Genomic DNA, 27128 nt, shown 5'->3' on the forward strand with positions numbered 1-27128 from the left:
CTGCTCCAGACATTGCATCCTGCTCACATCCTCAAAAATTTGGTTTCTTTAAGGGGCAGGCTAAGAATGATAGCCAGCAGTACAAGCTTCCTAAATGCTGTGGGGTTGGTTTTTCTCTTTTTAAATAAGGAAAATGGGAAGATCCATTAAATCTTTAGTCCTATTAACCCCATAATTCATTGCACTGAAATATCCTCTTACATTATTTCCCACCCACCAGAACGTTTTAGATCTTTGAATAAATAGGAGGGGTAGATAAGAAAGGGACATACAAACCCCAACATGATTCAGTAAATTATAGTTTTAATGTTGACACAAGGAACTTGTGCAATGTTTCCCAGCAAGCAAGCAGTCAGGCTACCTGAAAAACAAGTCCTACTCAGGTCTCCAATATTCAATAAACAAGACACTTTGTCAACACACAACAACGTTTTACAGAAAGAACAAAAGCAAGACAAGGACAATGCAAAGGAATTATCAATACAGTATATGGCATTTTCTTCTGATACAATCTTTCGCCCTGGTGATCAGTACAGGAAAAGTTGCATCAGCAGCTCATAGAACCGAAATAGAAATCCTGCTGTTAAGCATATCTGAGAAGGAAATTGATGGAGTCACATCTCCTGTGGTTAGACAATGCGTGTCACATGGCAGTTGTCTGTTTCATCCAGAAAAAGGGTGCTGAAGACATCATTAAAAAAGGTAGGATGGTATTTGCAGGCTCTGTCACAGTCAGGATTAAAATTCACCTCCAAGATCTGAGGCTGCATAATTCTTTTTCCTGTCATGGCAAACACAAACATTGCTGCTTAATACAAGCTCTACAGAGATCCCAAATCACTACTTGTCTTTAATCCAGAAATTATAGAAAATTATTGGGAAAAACATCTTTTGTGACCCAAATTATCAAGCCAATAGGGTGGTTTTTTTCAGTGGGCTGGCTTTTATTGGAGGGACAGAAGTATGTTCTACCATCATTATCCAACAGAGTCTGCAACCACTGTGCTAATTCAATGCCTCCTCTGGAATGAGAATTTGCAATCATTCAATATGATCTCCCTGAATCAGCTGTTTTGCCTGTCAGTCTCTATCATCTTCAAGAAAACTCTGCTTCTCCTTTCACATTTCAGTACAAACCTTTCTTTTTTAAACCTCCTAAGTATTTAGCAGTCCTATTCCTTTAACTTCACCCGCTCCCATCTACCACTTCATACCACTTGTAAAGGAAGTCAGGAAATAAAATTTTCTCTTAAAACTTCATTAGTTCTGAATCAAATGCATTCTGTGCAAAGAAAACCAAAATATTTTTTCACACCTGGTGTTGAGGTTGTTAAGTGAGGGAACAATCTTCTGATAAATAAGTAAATCCTACTGTGCTTTGCATAGGAGCAACAAATCTCTTTATCCACAGGCTGCCCACAGCTTTACAGCATTGCCACTTCAAAAGGCCAGGGACCTGTGCAGCTCATGTTCAGCCAGCCATGTAACCCGAGGTTGGCTCTTTTACAGCAGTTTTCCTCAATCTAGTAATGTTTGTGAGCTGCTTTGCTTATCCCACTCAGGACACCTCTGGGACAGGTGAAAGAGGATCCAGTGTGGATGTAGCAACCATGTTCAATCCCTTGCTCCACCTCATCTAAACAGCAAAGACCCCATTTTATACCTCCTGTTTCTCAATCATTTCCCTCCATGAAAGGAACTCAATCTTCACAGAATCAGACCCTGCAGCAGTGGCCATGGGGCACTCACCCCACACACAACATCGAATTGCTCTGCAGGCAAGCCTGGGCACAGGCAATCAACTTCTGTGTCCTAGACAACCCAGCACCACATGCTCAGCTCTCTTCAATGCTCCCTGGCAGTTCCCTTTGTGTTGGTGCCTCTGCTACTTTTTTACCTCTACAAGAAACACCCTGTCTGGGTCAGGCACATTTACAGAATATTTCTGAGCCTCCTAGTGAGATTATTCAGTCTGTCTGGCAGACTTTGCTACCAATCCTCCACAGCTGCCTGGAAGAAAGGCTTCAGGGAGGCAGCCATGCTGTGGCACTAGCATGAAGCAGCTTCACTCGCATGTTCTTGCAGACTTGGTAACAGCTGAATGACAGCCCTGGAGATATCAATAGCATTAAATGGTGAATGTGGTCTCTTCCCTGCCATAGTAAGTCACTGTGCACTGAACACTGCTCCAAGCCTGGAAGCCACAGACAATTAGATGTCTCCAAGGTTTTCATAGAGAGTTGGGTATTTCAGACATTTGTTTGGGGTTTTTGGTTGTTTGATTGGATTATTTTGGATCTCCCCACCCCTCTGTTTTGCTGTTTTTCTCCAAACAGAGAACAACAAGGAAACAAGGATGCAGCCCAGCAGTTGCCCCATCACTCCTGTTAAGCATCACGGCAGATGCCATCCCCACAGATTTGCAACTTCAGGTGTCAGTGGGAGGCACAGAGAACAGACTTCTGAAAAGGTCCACAAACATAAGCAATTCAACATTCAAACAAAGAGCTTCTCACCATCTCTGCTGGTGTCCCACTTAAGCATCAAATCAATGGCATATATTGCTCTTGAAGATGGATAATCACAGATGCCAAGAGGGGCAGGTTTAGATGTAGCGACTTGGAACAATTCAGCAAATGCCTTAAAAATACTTGCCTAATAACAGAAAAAGCAGTGAATTCTGAATGAGCAGTGAGGTCCCATAAAAGCAGCACACGTGTTTCTAATCACTTCATTCACACAGTGTTTTAAAGGGTTTGTATCAATTGCACTACACAACAGATGAAAATCTGCACAGCACTGGCTTCCAAATGTGCATTTACACCTAATGCCAACATAGAGAAAGAACTTAGCACCTGGCAATACCCGTGGACTTTTCTGGGGAGCCAATGAATACTATGGAAATCCTAAAAATACTGCATTTAACATTAGAATTAACCCCCTCCTCAGGCATTATGCTAAGTACTGTGCTTATGTATAGTGGAAGGGAAAAAAAAACAAACCTAGGAGAGTTCTGTGAAGACCAGCAGTACATTTGTGAAGTTCTGGCTTTTTTTCCTGCCTATTCACTTGTATTCTTGCTTTGTTTTGTTCTGTTCTGCAATGAAAAATCTTCTATCCATTTATACCCCTAAGAAGGGTGGAGGGTAAATGGAAATCCTAAGAATGTATTACATAGGTATTTTGAAAAACAGTCAGATATCCAATCTGGAAGTGAAATAAACCAGGAAGAACACATGGATGTGAGTTTTAGCACTCAATTTATACTGCAGTGAACCATTCCCTCTATTTTCTCTACACTTTGGGTAACCTACAGGATGTATTTTGACATCTCTCTTTTCACCCCTTGTAGCCTCTTTCAGACTATTTTAAACCCTGTCATATTCCGAGTATGATTAATTGGATACAAGGGTGCAATTAAAACAAATGTGAGTTAATTTAGGAAATCAAGTCACAGTTGGATAATTTATGCACTTTTGAATGATTATGCACATATAAGGGCTCAGCTATCATTCACTCTGTTTCTTCCAGCTCCTAATAAATATGGAAGAATGAAAGAATTCAGTTTTGTGCATGTTTCTGAACCGGCTCTTCACATTCAGCTTTTTCTTTCAAGCATGAATCACAGGAAAAAATAAAATCAATGAGAAAGCAAGCCCTCATCTACTTTCCTGCATGTTTTATGGAACTGTAGTATTTGCAGCTTCTTTTTTATAGTCAAAAGATGCACTGGTACGAGAGAGCCATCTGTGTTCTTGTGAAAAGTCATCTGTGCAAGGAGCAGGGACAGGGCTCTGGCAAGGCTCCTAACACAGAGAACCTGGGGCAGCAGCAGGAAGCTGCACTTGAGAGTAGTCAGGACTGGCTGTATTGCTAAGTCCAACATAAACAATTATCATAGTGTGATCATGAAGTAAAATTCTCAAATTATAAAATACAGTCCTTTAACAATCAAATATTTGAGGGCAGATTACACAAAGTTCTGAAGTAAAGGTTAACATATGATCTCCTTTTTGATACACATGAAACATGCCTTCTAAGGAAAAAAATCCTAACAACCCAAGACTTTTGGAAAAGCTGGTCTGCTGAGTAAAAAAAACCCAAACAGAAAATGAACATTTACATGAGAAAGATGAGTTGCTGACTTACTTGTACTGTTGTCCAAGGATATTCAGGATATTGTTTTTCAAACAGAGGAATAAAGTCTTCACAGTGCACCTAAAAGTTTTGGTCGGGAATGACAAGAGAAAGGAACATGAAATATATTTGTATTTCAGATAAATGCAAGCAGAGAATTGGGGAATTAAGACAGTTCTTGAATACCTTCCTTGTTCCAGGATTTCTTGTTGTAAAAGACCACACTAAAGCTTTGACAATGACAAGCTGTCATTGTGGGTTCTATTCAGAATGTAGGTTTGTATTACCTTACATAACCACAGATGAGTGGGGGAAAGAGTCTAGAAAAATATTTGCTTAGTATTTCAGGGACTTTGAACACACTGTTGAAGTGGATGTGGAACAGACTATTTGCTAACAGCCACAGAGCAGGCACCAGAAGATTTTCTACCAACAGAAAGGCGAAGAGAGTCTTTTGGGCTGCTGGCTCACCTGCTTCAATGTCACACCAGGAGCGTAATTCATGACGGTGAAATGCTTCTCATAGTCATCCAAGTCATCAAGCGAGAACGCCCTAGGGAACAGCACAAGTGCTCAGTTTAAGGGATGCAGCTGCAGCAGGTGCAGCCTGCGCGGGGAGGGGAGCACCTGTTGGAGAAGCGCAGCCAGAAGACGTCGTAGCTGTAGAGCCGCAGGGGCCGCGCGGAGCGCAGCAGCACCACGTAGCGCACGTCGAACTTCACCGGCCCCACATCCTCGCGCTCAAACAGCACCGGCTCCTCGATGTATTTGCACACCACCTGCAGCACAGCACAGCACGTGGGACAGCTCGGGTGAACTGCAAGTGTCACTGCACCTCGCTGGCTTAGGGCAGCCCTGCCTGCACTGCAGCTTTTCCTCACAAAGGCGCACAAACGGACAGCGTTGCTTTTTGTCACGCTCTGACTACGGGGTGTGGAAACATGGAGGCCAGGATGCTCTCATTTTTAAAAGTCACAGATTTCTAACTCTGGTGACCTTGTTTTGCAACAATTGTGAAGTAATTCTGTGTGCATTTCTGTACCCCAGAAAACACATGCAGTCCACACGCCAGCAAAAAATGGCGCTGAAGCGAGCTCCAGTGCTCACAACACTGAGATACAGGTGGATGTGGCAGGGACACTGAGGTACAGGTGGATGTGGCAGGGACACACTGAGGTACAAGTAGGTGTGCCAGGCTCCCTGTAAAAAGCTCCATGATTTGTCTCTTTCTGGCAAAGGTGGTACTTTGTGACACTGAGTAGAGCAGTAACAACCAGCCAGGGGACAGAAGCAATAATGTTCCCAAAGCGATGAGCAATGCTAACTAATGTCCATGTGTTTGCCTGGCAGCACGAGGACTGGATTTACAGCAGCACCACTCTGGAGTATCCCTTATTGTCAGGGCAAGTTTTATTCTTTACATGAGACAACATCAGGCTATGAGTTTATCACTGCAACAACTGGAGTTTACCAACTTTCAGCTGAATCTGTTCTGAACTGTATGCTTATGGCCAGCATATGAATTTTAAAGAATAAATTTCCTTTGTATTTTCAGACCTCCTTCTACAAAGCCATTTTTTCAGTTCTGCTTTTTAAATCCCATTCAAAGCTATTCCCTCTCACCTTTGGGCTGCTTTCCCTGTGCCTGATGATACTGTTCAGGTTGTTGGTGATGTGGGTATCCAGGCTTCTGGCCAGGTTCCACGGTTTGCATATCCAGTGATTATCTTCTCCTCTGGGAGAGAAAGAGAGAGAGCAATACCTGTAAGTTTCCACCTCATTCATCTGGTTGAACATCCACTTGGCTTGATCCATGTCTTCTCCTGAACAAAATACTTTATAAAGCTGTGGGCAACAGCGCAATAATTAAGACTTTTGCTGAAAGCTGGAAGGAGTAGGCCTTAGGAATAAGGGAGAGAAAAGATTCGTACCTTTAACATTTTTTTCTTTTTTGTCAGTTAGGGTATAACTCGGTCTCAGTGTTTATCTCCTTCTACTGCATCTGACTCCATCAAAAGGGGAAAATAACCCATCAACAGGACAGCATCACCATGAATATGCATAAGTCACAGTGTGGAACTGTTCTGTCAGGAGTCTGAGAACATTTTGATAGGGTAGTGTGTAATTTTCTAAATTGGTTCCCTACTGACACTTCATTCACATGAACTGATGCCAGAACTCATCTCTTTGGGAAGAAACCACACAGTGTCTCAGCAGTTCACACTACAGGAAAATAAAAACACACCATCATTGTCTCATCTTCTATTACCCAGACACCTCCAGGGGCAAAATTCTTTGAGATATTCTTGAAAAAATCCAGCAATATGCTGGTCTTTCCATCTATCTTTCCAAGTTAGGACCGGGTGATGCTTGATGTCCTTTCCCCAACCTATTAAAGCATCATAAAGTGAGCTGAAGATAGCATTTAACTTCTGTTTGTTTGAAAATTCCTATCGCCTCATTCCCATTCCCTATATACACACTTCATGCACTGTCAGTCCTTGATATTGAAAAGGAATTAAACCACCACAAACTGTGGACACGTGGCAGGTGTGCTCTCTCCTGGTCAATGCCAGTCCATAAGAGAGGATGTATAGCAAATAATGGCCAAATGAAACACCTGGCAGGTGTCACCATAAGAAGTGTCACCAAAGCAGCACCTTTCAGCCAGAATACTCCATGCTAGACAGAAAAGCAGTAGCTAATGCTCTTTCTCACTTACAAGAAGACAAATTGTAGTTTCCACCCACTTCAAGGTAGATGCAGTAGAAGTGTGGATTTAAAACCCTAAAGTTCCACAACTGCTTCAGTCTAACACTAAAACTAAACTTTACTTTCATAACCTTACAGAACCCAAGTACTTTAAACATTTTCCACTCTGGCTTAAGTGCAAGAACAACTGCTACTGTCCTCTGGGAAAAAAAAAAAAACCCACACTTGTTGCAAACACATTTTGAGGCTTTATATATCTGTAAAATACAAGAGGCAAGATCCTGACTAGGAAAAGTGCCAGGGACTTCAACTATACATTCAAATCACAGCAAAGTTTCTGGGTTTCAAACTGCATTGCTTAACTATTCTAACCTAAAAAAAACCTAAAAAGCCCCCCACTTTTCAGGTAAAATTCACTTGAATATAAATGCAGAAAGAGCTAATTCATGATGGTGCAACAGCTGCCAAGACCAAAATGTGGGCACCTGGTCTTTGAGGAAAGTGAGATCAAGACAGGACAAAACCTAAGGAAGAGGAAACACAAGTCACCTTCTGTCACGTTGCTGGAAGCAGCTGATGAACTGAGGCAATTCTGTCTGCAGGTTAAAAGTCCGAGGCAACCACCTGGGCCCATCTGGTCCTCCAGCCCTTCTAGCAATGGATGCCAGGCAGTCTTTGACAGTCAGGAGGTTCTCACAGGGAAACTGGTTCACCATCACTGCAGGCCTCTCCTCACTCAGCTTCCTACAAAGCAAACAACTGCTTGCTGAAGGGGGAAGGTTGGGGGAGGCCTCTGGGAACACAAGTTTTTATAGCAAAGAAATTTAAAAGGAAGTATTATCAGGGGAATAATGAATCCTATAATTAGTTAACCTATAATCTTTGAAGTGTGAGAAATTGTAGAGGATGTCTGCTTCTCCCTCGTCGTCTGTGAATACAAAACGGGGATGTGTCAGGTTGTTGAGGACTTGCTGAATGTCTGTGAAAACCCTGGAAGAAAGAAGCACATGAAAGAAGAAAAATGTCAGTTTAGTTCCTGAAACTGATCAACTAATGCTTGAATAGAAAAAAAACTTTTATGTTTTTCCAGTATACACTTTCTGTGACAATTTCTTCTTGATCCACAAAAACAACTTAAATTGAAGTGGGATAGATTAAAAAATTGTGAGAGATTACCTAAAAATTATCTATTTTGAGATAGAAATCTCAAAGGTTTAGTTTGACAGCTTCATAAAATAACAGTTCAGAAGATGACAACTAAACCCCTGACAGAGAAGCAGTAACATGAGTTCACTGCTCTACATGAAATACCCAGAAGTGAGAGTGGCCTTGTGAATACCTTCACTCCTGAAAGAGCTCTAAAAACCAACCTGCTGTCAACTACATGAAAGAAAGTCACAGGAAATCCTGTCAGCTTAATTCTGTAGCTTCAGAGGATGATTTTTGTTTGTCCAAAACTGTAAATAACCCAAACATATGAAAGTAGGTATGTTAGGTATATGCTGGGAATACACACAACTTTGAGGCTTGATACAAATTCCCTCTCAACCCCATTTAAAATCACACAAAACCCTAACCCAAACCTGACAGACATTTCAGAATGTAACCAAGAACGAGGTAAGTTGTTGTGTATCTTAGGAAATTTCCCCTTCAAATAAAACCAGTGACTTGGATACTAAAATAAGCAGATAGAAATAACGGTTATTTTTATGACTATCTAGCTAAAAGTGAGGCCACTTAATTCAGAATGCAGCATGTTAACTCAAAAAGCAAGACTGGTTTTTATATCATACTCATGGGAACATTTAAACAGAAAAAAAACCACTAATTTTTTCCATGGGAAACTACTGTATTCTTCCTCCTCTCCAGATCTATTCTTATCAGTTGTAGAAAGTTCCTCTCCTCCTCCACTGGAAAATATATTCCCCTGTGAGACATTTCTCTAAAACGATGAACTGCAGAAATAGCCCAGTCACAGGGGGAAATAAATTCTTTAAAAAGTAAAGTATGTAAGGTGCTTTGCATAGCCCCACATGTGAGATATTACAATAGTTATTCCATTTATGCTGAAGCCTGTAACTGAGATGACTTCACTGTGGATGAAGGGAATCAGCCTGTTGAAAGAAGCCACCAGTCCTTCCTCACTGTTGCAACAGAATAAAATGAGTATTTCCACAGAGTCCCACTAGCATTTCTTCCTGCAATTTGTAGCTTCTTGGCTTCTCCTGGTAAGTCTGCATACAAGGGGAAAGTGTAATACCAAATCTGATGTATTGGATACACTACAAGTGCTGCCAAACCCACAAGCTTTCCCTAACATCCACAGGTTTGGAGCAACTGTTAGTCCTTTCTGGAGCAAAAGGAGATCAAACTGGTGACCCAAAGATAAAAGGCTAATTATACAATGCTGTAACAAAGTCCTGAAGCATCCAAAATCTCCACACAAACAGGCAAGAAAGAACACATGCAGCACAAGAACTACTAAAATTGAAGTTGTTCAGAAAATCCCAAATTTGTTCCTTACAAACACATCCTACAAGTCACCATCCTGCAAAGGCACAGTGCCAGAGCACTCAGGATTATGTATTTGAAGATCTGCTTAAAATGCAGCACAAAAGAAATAGGAGAGCTCAATCTAGCTTCAAGTGCAGGAACATCATTGCAGGAGGATGAGGGAGGTTAAGATTTGAGAGGAAATAAGGCCATTTCATTTGTTCTAAAGTAATACACTGATAATACCACAAAAAGATACAGACGGGTGAGGAATGGACCAAGTCCCATTCTGGATCTTTCAGTCCAGTATCAGAGACACACTGAACTAATGAAGCCAACTAACCATACCTCCCAAATGATGTTTTTTTTTCCCCTTGTCTCACTGAAGTCCTGGTAGGGATGCTATGAAGTCTAGGATTAAAGATGACATTCAGGGAAATTATACAAGTAAGATAAATATGTTTAGCTGTTACTTAACTTTAAACTTGAAATACTTAAAGCTAAGAAGCAGTTATGAGAATCAACTGCCACAGCACAGAGCTGACAAGACCAACCAAAACAGAGCTGCCTCAGAACAGCTCTTTGGACATTTTAAAACAGTAACTGATGTAGCTGAAGAGAAACATGAAAGAGAAGATCAAAAGAAACAGAGGTGATCAAGCCCAACACAAACTGGAGAGACTTTCCCTGATAAATCCATCTTTGAAGTATTCAGCTCTTTGATTCTTTTTTTCCATTCAGCAATCAGCCCAGCTGGATAGAACAATCTCCCTAGGGCAGCAGTCACTATGCTACAAGACCTAATTAAACCTATCATTTTGCTGTATCAAGCTACTTGTATTCACTCCCCTGCTTTTCAGGGTTCAGGTTAAACATTTATTTAATCTTCCACTCTCTGTCTCAGCTCTGCTTGGATACAAGATGACTAAGAATTTGTTCAAAGTTCTAAACCTTGCAACTTGAATTTCTTCTGAATCTCCTAAAACATCAGCAATCCACGAAGGAGAACACAAACATTATTAACAGGCTACACTCATCTACCCAGCTCCAAGTGTTCCCATCTGTGTGCCCAGGGTGTCAGCCCTAAAACCTCTAAAGGAGGCCAAGAGCATCAGAAGGCTGCAGCTCCCACTCAGTCATCTGGACTCTGAGGTGCTGCTCTACCTGTGGAGGAACATTAGTACACAAAATTCAGAGCATGAGAAAGACCTTACAGCCTTCTGTCCAGATATGAACAGGATAAAAGAAAAGAGAGGGAAACCCTTAGGAGTACACTGATTGGGTATGGATTAAATTCCTCAGAAGAGCAGGAAGAATTTGATGTGTTTTCTCCTCCGTCCTTGCCTAATGTGAATGCCATTCATTTGAAATGTAAGATACAAACTAAAGAGGTAAGCAGTGAAAAATATATCAGTGTTTCCCAACATCCTCAGTATTGCTTTCTCCCTCTATCAGAATGCATCTGCCTTTGACTCCTGTATCTGAGTACATCAGATGAAAAACATCAGCTTTTGCTTATCCTCACAGTCATATAACCAGAGATTTCAACTACAAATGGAACGCGGACTACCACTGGGCAAGGTAACAAATGCCTCACCACAAGAAGTGACTTTAATTTTCAGTAGTTCTTCTCAAGTAAAGTTCATCTAGGGAGTAACAAATCAACACAAGAAGCTGGTGTGTGAATACACCTACGAAATACATTTAAGTGGAATTTTACCATTTAAGCAAACTGTTTCAAGCAAGAACTGTGATCCCAGTGTCAGACTACAAACACCCCAGAGTGCAACTCACAGCACATGCTAAGCAGTGGCTTGTTTTTCTGGAATAAAACCAGTAACAAGGCAGCCTGGCCATGCACAGCCACTGTTTTTGCTCAAAAAAAGTTCCTTATCTTTCCAGTATTCTTCCAGCTTTCCTCTGAAATGGTTTCTCAGCATACAGTCCATTTTTGTAGCAAACACATGTCCAATTTAAAACATCCCAGGTTTTTGGTAGGATTCCTGTTTGGTAGTGCCATCTGAACAAGGGGAATAGTCTGTTATATTCACACAGCACAGAGCAACCCCTAAGGACATACATGCTATATTAAGTGTCTCTTCTACACCTGAAATCATACTTAGTGAAAACAACACTAAGTTTAACACATGTTAAAACATGATGCAACTTTTCTTTCACTCAGAAGGTGGCACTTACTAGAAAAAAAAACAAAACAAAAAAACAAACAAAATTTATTTTTTAGAAATTATGTGACAAGTCATTCACTCTGAAGAATAAATCCAACAGGAGCAACTAGCAAGTCAGAATCTTAGGCAAGTGGCTCCATATAAACCCACCTTTAACTTGCCTCTATTGTTCAAAGATGGAAAAGGCTGCTCAGCCTGAACACACTGCAGTTACTGCACATAATCCTGGTAAGAAAACACTTTCTTTGTGGATACGTACTTGAAAACTTTGTCTTTGGCATAAACTGGTGGATTTATCGCTACTGGAAGTTTTTCCTTGTTTTCTGCTAAAATTGCCTAGAAAACAGAAAAACACAAAAAGTTAATTCTAGGCAGAATGGAAGAGTCCATCCATTCTCTTTGGTACAAGTGAATTTCAGCAATGTTACATTTTGACAATTGCATTATGTTGTGTTCAGAAACTATGCTGTTCAGAAAAACAAAAAGAAAATCAGTACAAGAGCAGAGGCAGAAGGAAATCCTAACAGTAAAAAGGAGTAAGAAATAAGGCTTCAAGACCAGGGCACATCAACACTGCTGAATGACCCTGAGAAATTCTTGTCTCCTAAACATGAAAAAAACCCAAAGAACTAAAATGACAGCCAGCCACAGACAATGGAAGACAAAGTTGCTGTATTTCCAACAAAATGGAAGACTGACCATTTAGCTGTGATGCTTTGTTACAGGTAACTAAAAATTGTAGGAGGTTGGAAGCCAATTCTACTCCTGTGAAAATGAGCAAAATGTTTTCTGCAGTCTTCAGCAGTAACCATGCCTGCAAAGTCTCTCTCCATCCTGTACAGCCCCCCTCTGACTGATAAAAGGAAATACACTTCTGCATCCCTGCTGACGCCCTGCAAAAGGAAGCAGCTCCCAGAAACTCTGGGACAGGAGAAGTGCAGCTTGAGAAAGAAATGCAGCTGCTGCTGTGCAACAGCTCATTGAATTCCAGCTGATCCAGACTGTCACAAGTTGCAGTGAGGTCTCTGTCCAGCCACAGATGCACCTCTTTACCTTTAAGGCTGGTATAGCAAAAAAATCCTACATAAGCGGAAAGATAAACAAAACCACAATAGTAATCAAAGATCTTAGACAACAACTTCTAAAACAGATTGGGCAGGACAAATACAAACTAGTTCTTGCAGTCACCCAAGAAAAAGAAAGGAGCCTGTATTTTTAAGGTGAGAAGATTACAATTCTCAGAACAGTACCAGAGGATGCATTTCTTGCTATGCTTTTAGCAGCTCATATCCAGGGAGCTGTTGAAATTTCCCTAGTCCCATGAGATACTTCCTCCATCCCAGACATTTCATTAGAAGCTGCCTCCCCTGACACTTGTCATTGTCCCATCATCACCCACAGTATCATCCAAGTTACAGCCTTTGTGGTCTGTGTTGGAAACCAGAATTAGCCAACAGAATAAAAAACAGGTATCAAAAAGTTAAGCCAGAACGTTGCTGTGACAACTCTCTCATATTTTACATATAATGAGAACTGTCAGCAACATGGTATCTCTCTTTCTAGCTGTGTCACCTTTGGTGTCTAGGGATATGGCATGCCCTGAGCTACTCTTCACTGTTCTGTCACCAACTGAGACTTTCTCTTACTCTAGAATATCTAGCAGTAGATGCAAGTTCTGTTGGTTGGCTCTAGCATCAGCAGAGCTCTCATCTCTCCTCAACAGCTGAGGGGCAGAGAAAGTTAAAACAAAAAGCTACCTTGAATAGATATTTTTAAGGTAGAGTGGTAAAGGAGGACACTGGATTCATTTGCCACACACAGTTCTTTAACTTGACCTGATCATATCAAAACAGAATTATAACATGCAAAAAATTTGCCTTGTCTGAGACCAAGGCACCTTTGTCAAGAGAAGAAACTCTGGGTGCATTCCTGTTCCTCTGTTAATGAAAAGCACAGCTCTTCCAAAAATCCAAAATCCCAACCAACCAATCTGTGCCTTAGGTTACAGGACAGCGTAGCTATTATGAGTGTACAACTTCATTTATCAGAAGCTGGTTAACTTCACTTCTGGCTAGATATTGTCACTAACAAGCTGGATAGAGCATTTTCTGCCTCTCATCCACCATAAAGAAACAAAAAGAGAGTTGGGGTATAGATTCATCTTTAGAAGCTGTATTTTATTTTGAATGCTATTAGTAGCCAGTACAACATCCTTATGGTATCAGTTTCCTCACTTTTCTAGGAGTTGAATCTCATGTAGACATTGCTCATGAAAAGGAGATTCCAAACATTCATTTCACATCCTTAAAATATCTCAAACTTTTATTAAAAAGGAAACAAACTGAATGAGTACTTTATAAGAATGCCATCAAATTAAAAATGTCTCTGCTCCAATATTTAATGCTTCTAAACCACAACATATCCCAGTATCCAGTCCGAAAAATGCAACATTTCTTAAAATAATAAAACCAATCTTTCTGTAATTCAAGACTGAACAGCAATGCTACAATAACAAATTCAAACAATAATCCTATTAGGCAATGTATCAAATATCTACCTGGAAGATGAATGCCTTATATGTAGTACCTTGTAGTGTGCTTACAAAAAAAAACTATGCAATACAGCAATAAAATATTAAAACTCATTTATGTTGCTCCAGTATTTAAACACTTAGATACTATATATAAGTGTAAGACATTTCTTGTCTCACTGTGCTTTGAATTGTTTTTTTTTGTTTTTTTTTTTAATGGCTGTTCTCTGAATCAGTCTTTAAAAGGAAGCAAAATCGGAATTCTTGCAATGCTTTTCTAGACACTGCTTCTTCCTAAAAGAGATATGGAATTAACTTGTTAAAATCATACCTGGTAATGCTCATCTGGTGGCTCTGGAGTAGAACAGCTGACATCCAACATTTCAGTAGGCACCCAAGGTAACAAAACACACTTCCTGATCAGGCGATCCATCTCCCCGTAAGTGTAATCACGAGTGACCTCATCTGCAGCAAAACCAGAAGAACCTTTAGGAACTGCCTTTCATTTCCCACTGAAAATCTTCAAATTACAGCTCTATAGTCAACACCGGCACAACTTTTGTTATTTAAATGAAAAATTAGAGATCATTAAAGAAACATGATAAAAGGACTATTATTTAGGATGTTTATTTTCTCCACATGATGGAGGCATAGGGCGGCCCCTTATTAAGATTACAGGAATCAATCACTGGCCTGGTGTTTTCCAGTTGTCAGAGCCTTTGTGACTCAAAGTTACAAACACATTTAAGATATTTTATTTAAACCCCTCAGATGACTAAATCTGCAGTTTCACTAACGTAGTAATGCATGATTTGAATTCTCTGTCAATAAAACAATAGCAACATTTCTGGACTGGTAAAACGTCTCTACCCTAAAATATAGAAATACCAGACAGAGAGAACTTTTATATTTGAGAGTGTTACAAGGATGCAGCCACTTTGGTCTTGAAACATTTGTTCTGCTGTGAAATGCTCAATGATTTTGTAAGAACTGGCCAAGATCTTTAATGCTTGCAATAGAACTTTTCTATTGAAAGCATTAAAGAAAACCCCAGCTCCTCAGACACACTTACCACCAGTTTCAAGGTCTCTTAAAGGCCAGAGAACAGTGTAAGCAATTTCCTGAGGCATGTAGAATAGAGGTGCTGCTGCAAAACTTGGCTGGTCTGAATGCTGAATGCGTGATCCAAATTCATCCATTATGTACCAGACAGGAACCTTCTCTTCTGCAGTCTGTATGAACAAACAGAGGGAGACATCTTGCACACATGGACTGCAGGAAAAGCTCCATGAGACAGAGGCACTGGCAGAACCCCTACACCACTTCTCAGATTCCTGCTTCAGCCTCCTCTTTCTTATGCTACTGCTATTGCCTACCAGACCTGCTTTCCCTGAACCAAACCAGCAGAAGGCTGCTTGGTAGGATTAATTTTCCTTCAGTTTCTCTCAGAATCAATCAGCTAAAAAGCGTTTGAAGTTTAGGAGTGAAGGAACGCAACACTGCCACCTGCAACACCAGCTGGCTGCAAGTGTTGAGGCTGCAGCATCAAAGTGCCCCTTCCTGCGACACTCGTCACGAAAAAATTCTGAATGAGAAAAACTTTAAATTGCTTGATAGCACTACTGGATGCACAAATGGAGCAGAGAGACTAGACTTGAGATATTTCCCAGAAAAGTGAACAGAAGACAAGTTCAAATACACGTTGAATTGTCTTCTGGAAAATCACTTTTCAAGCGGTCAAACAGGTAATTCCATTTCACTCACAAGTTATTAATGACAAATCGAGAAAGAAAGGGATACGATAGAAAGACACAGAGATACTGTTCAGGTTTCCCTTTCATTTAAGGAAAAAGTTGCAATGAGTCCCCTTCTAAGGGATTTTTCTGACCTGATTCTACTGTGAGTTAAATTTGAGCTTAAACAATAAAGATGACCAGTCCAGAGAACAATCTCAAGACCCTGAGCTAATAGGGGCAGTCTGATCACTGCTCAGGGCTAACCCTGCCCATTCTGCATAGGGCTGAGGCCAAAGAATTTGCCTTTCTCCTCTTTAATTCAAAAGACCCAAAAAACACCTTGAACCTCCACTGCAAACCCTACAATAGGGTTTTCACCTGTATCCCAAGGGCTGTATTCCCTCAAAAATGGCAAGTGTGCTCTTGAAGGTGCTTGAAGGCTCAAGACATGCTGGTACAGTGCTGAAGGACTACAGAGGGCAGGGTGACCAAATCTGGTGTGGTCTTACCCACACACCCTAAAAGTAGCATCTGCTCTCCTTCCAATTGGAAGGAATGCCCGTAAGGATCTTTGTTAATACTCGCGTACTGGAACACATCCACCCCAAAATTTTTAGCATCCCGTAGAGTCTTACCCCTTGAGAGAGCTGATAGGTCTGGTTGTACTTCCACATCTCCTGCAGCACCTGCTCGATGGTGCCCTCGTCCGGGACCTCTCCGTGGAAGGGGATGCCCATGAGGTTGGCCATCCTGTGCAGCAGGGCGGGCACCTGGCGCAGCTGGTGCCGCGCGTGCTCCGCGCGGTACGTCCAGGCGTGGTCGATGAGGAACACGCTGCAGCAGAGTTTGGGTGCTGTTACACTCCAGGGCTCTCTCACACACACAGACACATGCTCTGAACAAAAGCTGCATTTCCCTGGAGATGGTGTGATAGCTAATCTGCTCTATGACTCACAAAGTCACTCCCAGAGCACACAGCGTGGCATTGCAGGGCAGCAGCGACTTTCCAGCAGTAATTTACACTCTGGTTTTGCTCTACAAAGTTTATGGTGCATTAGTGAGCATTTTCATGAAAATGAGGAGCAGATAAAGAACATGCACTCAGTCTGTGAGCTTATTCCCTTTAAAAGCCAAGAACACAAATACCTTCCCTTTTTATCACTATTAACTCTGCTGCAACAACCTGATATTCTTGCCTTAACCAGGAAAACAAGACACTGTTTTGAAAAATTACTTGAGGACCTTGTTAGCCACCTGTTGGTGATATCCATTGTCACCTGTAAAGCCAGGTGGAGAAGTCTGATCATCAGAAGCCTGTATATGCTAAAAGAAAATGAGCAATAAATTTTGATCGTTTCTATTTGTTTTGGGTTGCTTTTTTTTTGGGTGGTGGTGGGGTCTGTCACCAAATTGTTTTTAGAAAAAAATGCATTGCTTAAAACAATTACAATCTAACCCAAAATAAAACCACACATATCTGGCACAGCTTCCCTTGACAAGTTTAACCCTTGCTTATGCTGCATGACTTTTAGAAAGAAACACAGTTTTTCAAACAGAAGGGTTCTTCACATTTGGTTATCTAATCTGACTGAAACAATACTGAAAAAAATCCCAATTCTACTTGCTAGCAGAATCTCCAAACCACAAAAAAAACCCTCCACAACACCTGTATTTCAGAAAGCAAAAAACATATCAGCTGTCACATAGGGCAAATATGGTTGAACAATTATTGTATTCCAGATTCCACACACACATGAAACCTCACTTACTTTTAAAATTAAAGGCTCCAGAGAACGTTAAGGTCAAGCTCTTCCAAAATGTTAGCAAACAGGTGTGTTGGTGTTCTGCCTCCATATTCACACACCTGAATGCTGCAAGGAAGCCCAAGATTATCACAGGAGCTGGTTTTGAACTCGGTAATTTGAGTGTATTCTCAGCTTTAGAAAGGTGATTACTTAGGTTAAGGCAGGGATGTAAAGGCACAAACCTATGATTTTTTGTTGGTTTTACTCATTAAGCCTAATTAAAACTTTTAGGTTTTGCATGTTTACCTAAGATATAAGAAGTATGAAAGGTCTCAAAGAAGTTTTACAGAACTGAGCACAACTGAAGTAATCTCTGCTGGAGATCTAAATTCATCTCACTGCTTTTTATTAATGTATGAAAATACCCTGTTCTATGTTTGAAACCAGTGAGAACAGAAAAAGCAGTACTATAATATAAAGTATTTCTTACAAAACTTTATACTGGCTTTATAGAAGCCTCCTAGTCTTATATTCATGTCTGATAAGCTGATTTGTAAGCAATAGAACAGTAATTTGATACATTAAATTCCACATGCACGCACAGGACCACCCCTGAATTACACTTTAGCCAACTGAAGGAAATGTAAGCCCACAGAATATCACTGTCAATACCTTCTTGGCATGAGATTTGTGAAGATCACAAGTATTTCTTTAGTTTTTTTTCCCCCACAGGCACAAAGTTTGCTTTATTTCTACAAAAATCATTGCAAGGTTGCCTTTTCCTTATTTTCTCCCTGAGTTTACTAAAACCAATTCCTGAGTATCTTCCTGCACGATTTAAAAAGGAACCACATTAAGATATTTGTACTCCAGTACCCTTTGCAAAGTGTGCTTCATAGCATGCATCTTTCCTCAAACATGCAGCTATGTCTTAAGAGTTGGGAAAGAGGATTTCTGAATAGAATCCAACAAGTCTCAGAGCAAACTGTGACTATTACTTTAGTGTTTCACACTACTCAAAGACTGAACACTATTCTCAAAATCACAACTCACCTATTGGGATTGGAGGCTTGAAGTCCATTCTCATTTGTTACAATAACTTTGAAACAAGGTCCATTTCCAGGATTTGGTTTCTTTTTAAATTGTTCTTCCATTTCTTCATCAACTTCTTCCTCCTCATCCACCTCTTCTACTTGCATTATTCCAAAGTAGTCACCAGCATCAAATATCTGAGATGGAAAGTGTACAAAATATCATGCAACTGGATAAGGCAGTGCCCTGATATGCACAATGCAAAACCTGCAGACATTTCTTCCCTGCAATCTGATTAAAAATGGCATTTTTAACTTAAGAGATGAATGAACAACAGTATTTATTCTTTCACATTTTAAAAGAGCTGTTTGGGAAGTTTCTTTAATTAATGTTGATAGGAAGCTTTGTTGGTTTCTCTGGCACAAACAGGTCTACTAATGACTGTCTATCAGTTTAACACCTCATTAAGAATTTTAGAGACTGAAAACAGAATACCTTTGCTAAAATCAGTAATTTAAGACCTGCAAAACTGAGCGTTACCCAGGCCCCACCACCATACTAAAGTACATTTAGATCCCTGAAGAAAAAGAGCTTTTCCCAATTGAGTTCTGAACCAGTTAACAAATCTCAGCCTGTTTCCATCTCTCTTCTTTCCCTATAAAAGGAACTACCAATGTTCACTCACCCCCAGGTAAATTGGGAGATTCCTTATACTGATATATATAAAGTTATGTTTCATACACTTATCTCTACTAAGATGCTGAAAGGGGTTTATTTACATTTTTGCCTACTCTGGATGCAATAACTTCATCTAGAACATACAGAAATGAGGGCAGTCACCACAAAAGGCTCCCTTGCCAAACAGTGGGCTTGCATATCTGCCAGAACCAAGACCCTGCTGACAACTTTCATCATTTTAAAATGAACATATGCTTTTAGGAAGACAAAAATAGGCAAATCCTCAAAAGATTGTTGAAATTTTTCAGAGAGGATTATTTTGCTAGAATCACTCAGACACTACCTAATAAACCAGGTATGGGCAGACAAATCCTCTGCATCAATCTAATTTGACTAAAAAGTAGCAGGGAGGGAGAAAGGTCTAAAGTGTGAGCTCTGGAGATGGCTGGTTCAACACTCCAAACCTGCAATGCCACATTATTAAAATCATTACTTCTATACATTGACAACTTCTAGCTGTAAAATGCCAGTGGCAGCAACAAGCTTTCACTTGTTCAAGTAAGTGTTTCTACAGGATAATTATATTTGCTGGGTCTCAACAGGAGGGTGAAGAAATCAACTCCACAATTGTGAGCAAAGGCCACCTAGAAAAAGCAGACAGCTGCTCAAAGAGGGAGTGCCCACCACTACAGGGAGGAAATCAGGAGGGGAACACCTACTTCTCTTAAGCCACAGTTTACAGAGCAGATCCAAGTGGAGAAGTATCTGAAATTCCCTTCTGAGGAACAGGGGATGGTAATTTTCCTCTGGGATGGCAGAAGCCAAGGAGAGGGAGCCATGGTGGATAAAAAAATCATAGAATGTCTGGGGTTAGATGACCTTAAAAGATCATCTCAGTTCCATCCCTGCTGCCATGGTCAGGGATGCCATCCAGATGCTAACAATAGCTAACAGCCATTAGCTGTTATTAGCACACAGCTTCTTAGCTGAATGCTAGGGAGATGCTAACAGTATGTTGGCTAACATACATACATATGCATTTTTTTTTTAGGGTAAAGACAATTACTCTGCAAACAAATTTACCAGAGATTAAAACCACACCTATTAAAAAAAAAAAATCAGAAATTTAGTTTCTTTCACTTCAGCAGGTATCAAAATAGAAGTTCCAATCTTTTTCTAGTTTTCCAGTTGCTAGAAGAGGATAACATTACTCAGTACTAAGCAATATCAAAACCTCCTGCCGTTCTAATAGTAGCCTCCAATGTTTTTTTAAGTCTCTGCATGGTTGTCTTGAAAATTTGTAGTTTTTGAAATTCATGTAGCTGCAGGCAGGTCCCAACAAAAGGAAGAGCCCTTCCCTGCGCTCACAACTAATTTTTGTCAGGTTGGCTCCCAGCTGGGTGAGCTCCCTGGTATGGTTCAGGGCACAAATGCTAATCCCAGCCCATGGCAGCCAGTCAAAGCAGCGAGCCGGGAAAAGTGTTCCACTCTTCCCTGAAGAGACACTTCAATGCTCCTGCCTGGCTCAAGGGCCATCCTCAACAACCTCATTAGGCAGCAAAGAAGCGACAGAGAAGTGACTGGGAGTCATCAGAAAAACACAAAAAGTGTAAGTGTGACTCAGGGGAGCCACTTGACATGTGCTGCAGTGTGGCACTGTGTGTGTTTGCCACACTTGGCTTTTGTCTTAAGGAGTTTGTGAGAGACAGATAGGAGGGGAGCCAGCGGCTGACTCAGCTTCAGCCTTCCCTCACTACAGGCTCCACCAGTTTACCCAACACCCACAATGAATATCAAATTCCTCCACAACACTAAGGGGAAGCTGTTGCATTTTTATTTTATTTTAGTTTTTGTGTTAAATATCAGCTCAAGACTGAAAAATGAAGGGATTCCAAATGCCCAAAGCCAAAAGTTTTGGTCTTTTTCTCTGACACATTATCAGATCCATGAGGCTGTAGCAGTTGCAATAAAATTTCTCCTAGAGAATTTATAACCTCGAAAAGTGAACTATGTGTATTCCTCACCCAAAGCAAATCACACCGGCTCAAGACCACCTTAATCAGTAGCTTTTTGTGAGGGTTTTGTTGATAATGCCAGCAGTTCAGCAGATCACTGGTGGGCTTGGCAGAAGCACCTTGTTGTCAGTGTGGATACACAGGTAGTTTTGTGTCTCCTCTCTTCCTCCCTCCCTTTGAGCCAGTCTGTCACACTGAACCTATTAACACAGCAGCTCCATTAAGGGAATCTTAAGTAAGCTCCTTAAGCAAAAACCAGCTGGATAAGATCACACCACCCATCTGAAAAGTAATCTCTGGCTTGAAGCAAAACAGGCAGAGCCCACATGAAGTATTCCACCAGAGCAACCAATAACCTCTAGACAGCAAAAGGGTACCAAAACACATTCCAGTGGCACGACTGCTTGCAAGCAAAACATGTTTGGGCAAAATCTCTCCCTCTTCATGTTCAGGTGCAGTTCCAACCTAACCAACCCCAACAAACCAGAGAACTTGATACCAAAGCAGGCAAATTACCACACAGGCATCTCCAGCAAATTCTTTTAAGGCACACTGCAAGCTGCTTTGAAAGCCACAGGTAACCTCTGTGCAACTGCCCTCCACTGCTCTGGAAAATAAAGTCCAGCAGTACCATCGTGCTCCATTCCTTCTAGTAATTAATTAAGAACCTCCACTTCTAACTGGGATGAAACTCTAAGCAGTCTTTTGCCAGCAACACCTGAGGGCTACAAAAATCTTCCTGCAATACAGAGAAGCCTGCAAAATAACTTAGTGTATGGCTGGAATAGAGAAAGAAAAGATTATGAATAAAATTAGATGCAGGCACTGTATTTTTCAGGCTTATAAACATACTACACACAATTTATTCAATAGCATAAAAAACAACCACTACATTAGAAATAGAATTTTAGCACTTATAGTGAATGACTACACATGTATATATTTTATTTTTCAAGTTTCTGCCAGAAACACAAAAAGAATTCCTTCCCAACAGACGCTGAATTAATGCTAAATGCAAAATGAATAAATAAAGGCAGGTTTACCAATCTAGCAGTCATACCATGTTTTGAATGAGCAATCCAATTACATAATGCTCTCAGAGGGAAACCTGCTCCAGCAGATCCCAAGGTAAATTAAAAAAAAAAAAAAAACCAAACCCTCCACTTCTCACAGGCTTTGGTGTACACAGTGGAGGGAGGGTGCATTCACTCTGCATGTTGAAATACCTTTGACAGTGTTGGAAAACAGCTGCTTGGGCTGGGTTCTAGAGGTATTGATGCAAGAGATATTTTTACCTGTATTACACATGCAAATTTTTCAAGTTCTATGCTTGAAAGTTTTTGTCTTTGGAGCAGGTTAAGACAAATGAAAAATTCCTCCCATTTAACACATGTAACAAGGAAACTCATCCTACGCTCTACGTTGCCCAGGGTTTTTGCCCCCTGAGTTATACTTCATTACCTAAATTCCCAAAACCATTTCACCCCTTCCCCTCACCTCCTTTTCTTTGTTTACTGCTGCTCCTCCAGCCATTCTCCATGGTCCTGCAGCACTGTCTCTACCTCCTCAAGAGGTTATCCCAGTCCACAGCACTCCCCACACTAACTTTTCCTGGACAATTTAATCATCTCAATATCCTTTTGCCCTTGTTCTGGACAAAACCCAGAAGCTGCTGCAGTAGAGACAAGCACTCTCAGCAGCTTTCTTTATCTTCCAAAGCCCTCTGAAATAATTAAGTCCCTTTTTCCACACACAGTGGGACATTCAGTACAGAAGAGCCTGCTCAGCCACTACTGCAAGTAAAATGAAGCAGCAGGAGCAGTCTGCTGCCTCAGGACACGCGCTTTCTTCCTTCTGCCTTTCCTCATCCCAGCCTCCTTAAAGACATCAGCAGCACGGATCTCTCCTCACTCTATTGTCTTACTTTCTCAGTGTCACACCCTCCCTGCCAAACTGGTAACAAGCAAGGATTTCAGCCACAGGTCACAAATCTCCAGTCTGCATCAGGTCACAGCACAGATTCAGTTTGCTACCTCCAGCTTCATACTGGCATGTGGAAACACAACAGGTCGAAACTCTGGGTTTCCTTGGCAGCTTTATACTGCCTTCTGTTCCATTCTTTTCCAGGACATCCCTTCTCATAACCCCCTACCTAAGCAGAACAGCAGATATTCCTGCTCCAAGTCCCTTGCATGAATGCTTACTGAGGAAGGTGTAATTCCACAAGGAGTTTGTGACTGGGCATATGCTTGAGAAAATATAGATTTTGTGTAATCTTCTCTGTAATAAACACATATTCCTGTTATTAACACAACAGATTGAAAGCAGTATGAACGTATTCAGACCCTTCCTGACTATAAACACTCATATAATGACTTGCAATCCTTTTCTCCTATCCCTACTTTGAAGTTGAGATGGGGAAAAGTAGCACTCAGGTAATTAGAAATTAACTTTACCTGTACACGGTGTTAAACTGCAGTTCCCTCCCCCTCCCTACCATCCTATACTACCTGTTCAAACTTCTCACCCATTTCTGCACTGCTTATCCTGCCTTCCAGCCAACCACCACTAATTGCTTTCCCCCCTTAACAAATCTCTCTCCCTCCCCAGGACTAGAAGTTCACCTCATTCATATTTTCTTCTCCAAGTCGACTCCCCCAGACTCCCTCAACTCTCCAGATGAAAGGTTTTGGGGTTACATCTCTTTCCTGCCTCAGTTCCTTTACTCCCACAAATCAAAGACAGCTTTCCTCATCACTGAGGCTGGGCTGCAGATGTGCAAACCGAAAAAAAAAATTCTAAATACAACCCATGTCTTTACAATCTGTTTAAAATCACTCCTCTTCTTGTCTTTGTTTCTCTTCCCCTTCTCATCACAAAGCTCCAGGAAGCAAGCAGATGGCTGCTACAAAGGTGAAAAGGGATACTCCACCTGCAGTGTGCCTGTGATTCCACATTCACCTTCACCTGAAGAAAACTGCCCCAGCCAGGCAACTCATGCACACATGAGAGGAGCTGGCTGAGCTCTGCACAGCTGTAAGGGACCGACCGCAGGGCAGGTCTGTGTGCAAGTCAACTGGAAAAAAATTCGAAATCAGGCAAAAGCCAATCCAAACCGTAATGGATTAAGACAGGACAACATCCTGAGTCTAACACTACTACCGTTCTGATTTCTCTCTGGCATAAAAAGCTGAAGGGTTGAGGACACTGTCCTGCATTTGCCTGAGACAGAGTTAATTTTTTTCTTAGTATCTGGCAGAGTGCAGTGATTTTTTTAGATTCCCCACCTCTCTCCAATACTGTATCTCCAGCTACCACGATTCCCAAAAGCTTCCAAACTTCAGGCCGACAACAAAAAGACGTAACCAGGCATGCACAATACACCTGACGCCTTTTACAGCTGCAGTCCCGCTAACTCAACCCGCACCGTGCCTTTCCCACTGTCCCCTGATGAGCGACACCGCGACTCTCCTTCCTCCTTCACCCGGGGGTGCGGGGCTGCCCTCACACCGCTCGGGGGATCCCGGGGCCGCCCTCACACCGCTCGGGGGATCCCGGGGCTGCCCTCGGGATCCCGGGGCCGCCCTCACACCGCCCGGGGGATCCCGGGGCTGCCCTCACACCGCCCGGGGGATCCCGGGGCTGCCCTCGGGATCCCGGGGCTGCCCTCACACCGCCCGGGGGATCCCGGGGCCGCCCTCACACCGCTCGCCGTGCGGAGCCGCCCCAGCGCCGCTCACCCACCTCTCCGCGCAGTTTGCGGCTCAGGCTCTCCCAGTACTGCGTGGGCACCCGCGATGCGCGGAGCGCGGCCCCGTGCAGGGCCACGAAGGCCGCCAGCTCCTGCTCGCCCTCTCCCGCCATGGCCGCGCCGGAACGCGGCGGGCGGGGCCGGGGCGGCAGCGGCGCTCGGGGCGGGCCCCGGGCCGGGCCATTTGGGGCTGTGCCTGGGGAGGCTCCAGTGTGCTGAGCAGATGCTGCTTCTGCTTTTGTTCTTCTCCTGGCCTTGAGCGTTATGAAATTCACGGCGATCGTGGTGCAGCGCTGGCCACAAGATGTTGTTTATTTTCCCGGTGGTTTAGGGACTCTTCCCCTGAAGCGCGTTACGGGTGGGGTGTGAGGCATGGCAGGCACGGATTGCTGGCCACAGCAGTAGGAATTGCTCTCTCAGAAAAAAAACACACTGTCAATCATTTATTGAAATAAAGCTTTGTTATTCTGAACGCTGACAAGGGAGTTTTAACATGTAGGCATGTCTTGAATATCTGTCAGTACAAGAGGGAGTGTGTTTTTTTTGTAAGCGTCTGCAGCAGAGTGCTTGCTGGCTTTCCAGTTCTTTCCTTGGATGGCCTAGAAGAGATTTCTGAGAAAGTCTCTTCCTTCCAAGATTTTGTGGGCAATAGCCTAAACCAGCTTAACCTGAGGCTTTTGAAACATTACTGGTAGCTTTGGTCTTGCCTCAGGTATGGTAATAAAGCTCCAAGAGCGAAGCCAGTGTCTGACACTGCTCCCAGCACAGATCAGGGCTTTGCTGTGCCCACTGCTGCTGCTGGGAGCGCTCACATCGCTCCTTCTGCAGATTGTCTGCTCTGCAGACCGGGGAAATTCCTTCTCCTGCCAGCCCATCCTCAAATCAAGGTTTCATCTTCAGCGCTGCTTGGGCTGGCAGCACAGCACTGTGCTGGGAGGGGCGTCCTACAGCTCTGGAAATAGCAAAGTCCAAGAAATTGGATCTAGTGGCTGCTCAAGAAAGCTTCACTTTCACATACTATGGTCAGTGGAGAATGTGCCATGTTGAAGAAACACCACTGCTCTCTGCCCTGTCTAGTGTTGCTGGACTGGTGTCCTCTGTAACTACAGAGCAGCAACAATTCCTTTCTCCACATAATCACAGAATTATTCAGGAGGAAGGTCTATAAACTAAAGGGCTACAATAGGTTGGCTGGGCAGAGAGAGAGTAGAAAAAGATTATAAATGGTGCCTACGTGCTGTAGCTATATATCAGCACTCAGCATCTGAGGATCTAACTCAAATCTTCAGGCTGGATATCTGAATAGTAAATGCAGGCAAATTCTCCTCTTTGCCTGAGACTGTGTCTGCCTCACCATGTGCAGTGTTCCCACATTTTCTCAGCATAAAGACTCCACTAGGATGTCTCTAAGGAGACCTCCCTGATTAAGCAGCAGAAGATCAAAAAAATAGTTGGATTTCCAGTGTTCCCTGACTATGTTCCCATCCTGCTACCCTGATTTTGAGCATATTTTTTGCTAATATTGTGGTTTGGGAAAAGAGGATGGCTGTGGTGTTATCTTGCCCTAGTATTGTAAAATGTGCAGATTTGACCACTTACTAGTAGTTCTCCTGGGGACCTTGCTTACTGAAAAAGGCCACCCTTCTCTCACTTCTGTCTTTGTCATGTTATGTAGTTAAATTTATTTCTTATCTTAAAAAAAATCAATCTTTTTTCCTTAAACAGACCAAGGAGGAAAAGTTTAGGGTGTCTTCATGTCTTTGTTCAGTAGTGCCACAGTGATCATGCCCTGTCCAGAGGCAAGGGGAATGTGATCCTGTCCAAACATGAGATTTACATAATTCTTTTTCTAAGTGTAGGCAGCTGCCTTCTCACTGCTTGTTTGCACTTCCACCTCACTTTGGATGGGAGCTGTGGCTGCTGGCTGACTCTCAGGGTGAGTTTGCAGGTCTCGGGGCTGCTGCTGCTAAACTCCAAGTAATAAATAAGACACAACGAGAATCACTGATCTTAAGAGTAGACTGTAAGTGGGCTCTTCCCTGAATTTGTCCAGCACTTGCCTAAATGTGGTCTTGCTCAGCTGATGTGTTTGGCAGCTTGTTTTATTTTTTCT

At 42.1% G+C, this 27128-nt stretch overlaps 1 protein-coding gene across 1 annotated transcript; it reads right to left on the reverse strand.

Annotated features, from left to right (window-relative positions):
- Positions 1–286: 286 nt before the first annotated feature.
- TTLL12 (tubulin tyrosine ligase like 12) lies at positions 287–25157 on the reverse strand. Its single transcript, XM_021535495.2, has 14 exons — positions 25009–25157; positions 18593–18768; positions 16430–16628; positions 15131–15290; positions 14390–14523; positions 11788–11864; positions 7723–7839; positions 7399–7593; positions 5761–5872; positions 4765–4916; positions 4609–4690; positions 4150–4218; positions 2517–2655; positions 287–781 (listed from the first exon to the last, which is right to left on the reverse strand). The coding sequence occupies exons 1-14, from the start codon at positions 25126–25128 to the stop codon at positions 630–632; spliced, it is 1884 nt and encodes a 627-aa protein (XP_021391170.2). The 5' UTR covers positions 25129–25157; the 3' UTR covers positions 287–629.
- Between the last annotated feature and the right edge of the window lie 1971 nt (positions 25158–27128).

This window comes from Lonchura striata, chromosome 5, assembly GCF_046129695.1.
Source record: "Lonchura striata isolate bLonStr1 chromosome 5, bLonStr1.mat, whole genome shotgun sequence".
NCBI lineage: Eukaryota > Metazoa > Chordata > Aves > Passeriformes > Estrildidae > Lonchura > Lonchura striata.

Bases quoted from the DNA above. Each gene is read 5' to 3' on its own strand.
- TTLL12 (XM_021535495.2), bottom strand. From the start codon at position 25,128: ATGGCGGGAGAGGGCGAGCAGGAGCTGGCGGCCTTCGTGGCCCTGCAC. The intron at 18,769-25,008 runs GTGGGTGAGCGG...TTTCCATCTCAG, and splicing joins GCCGCAAACTGCGCGGAGAG to ATATTTGATGCTGGTGACTA. The intron at 782-2,516 runs GTGAGAAGCTCT...TTGCCATGACAG, and splicing joins GTGGGACACCAGCAGAGATG to GAAAAAGAATTATGCAGCCT.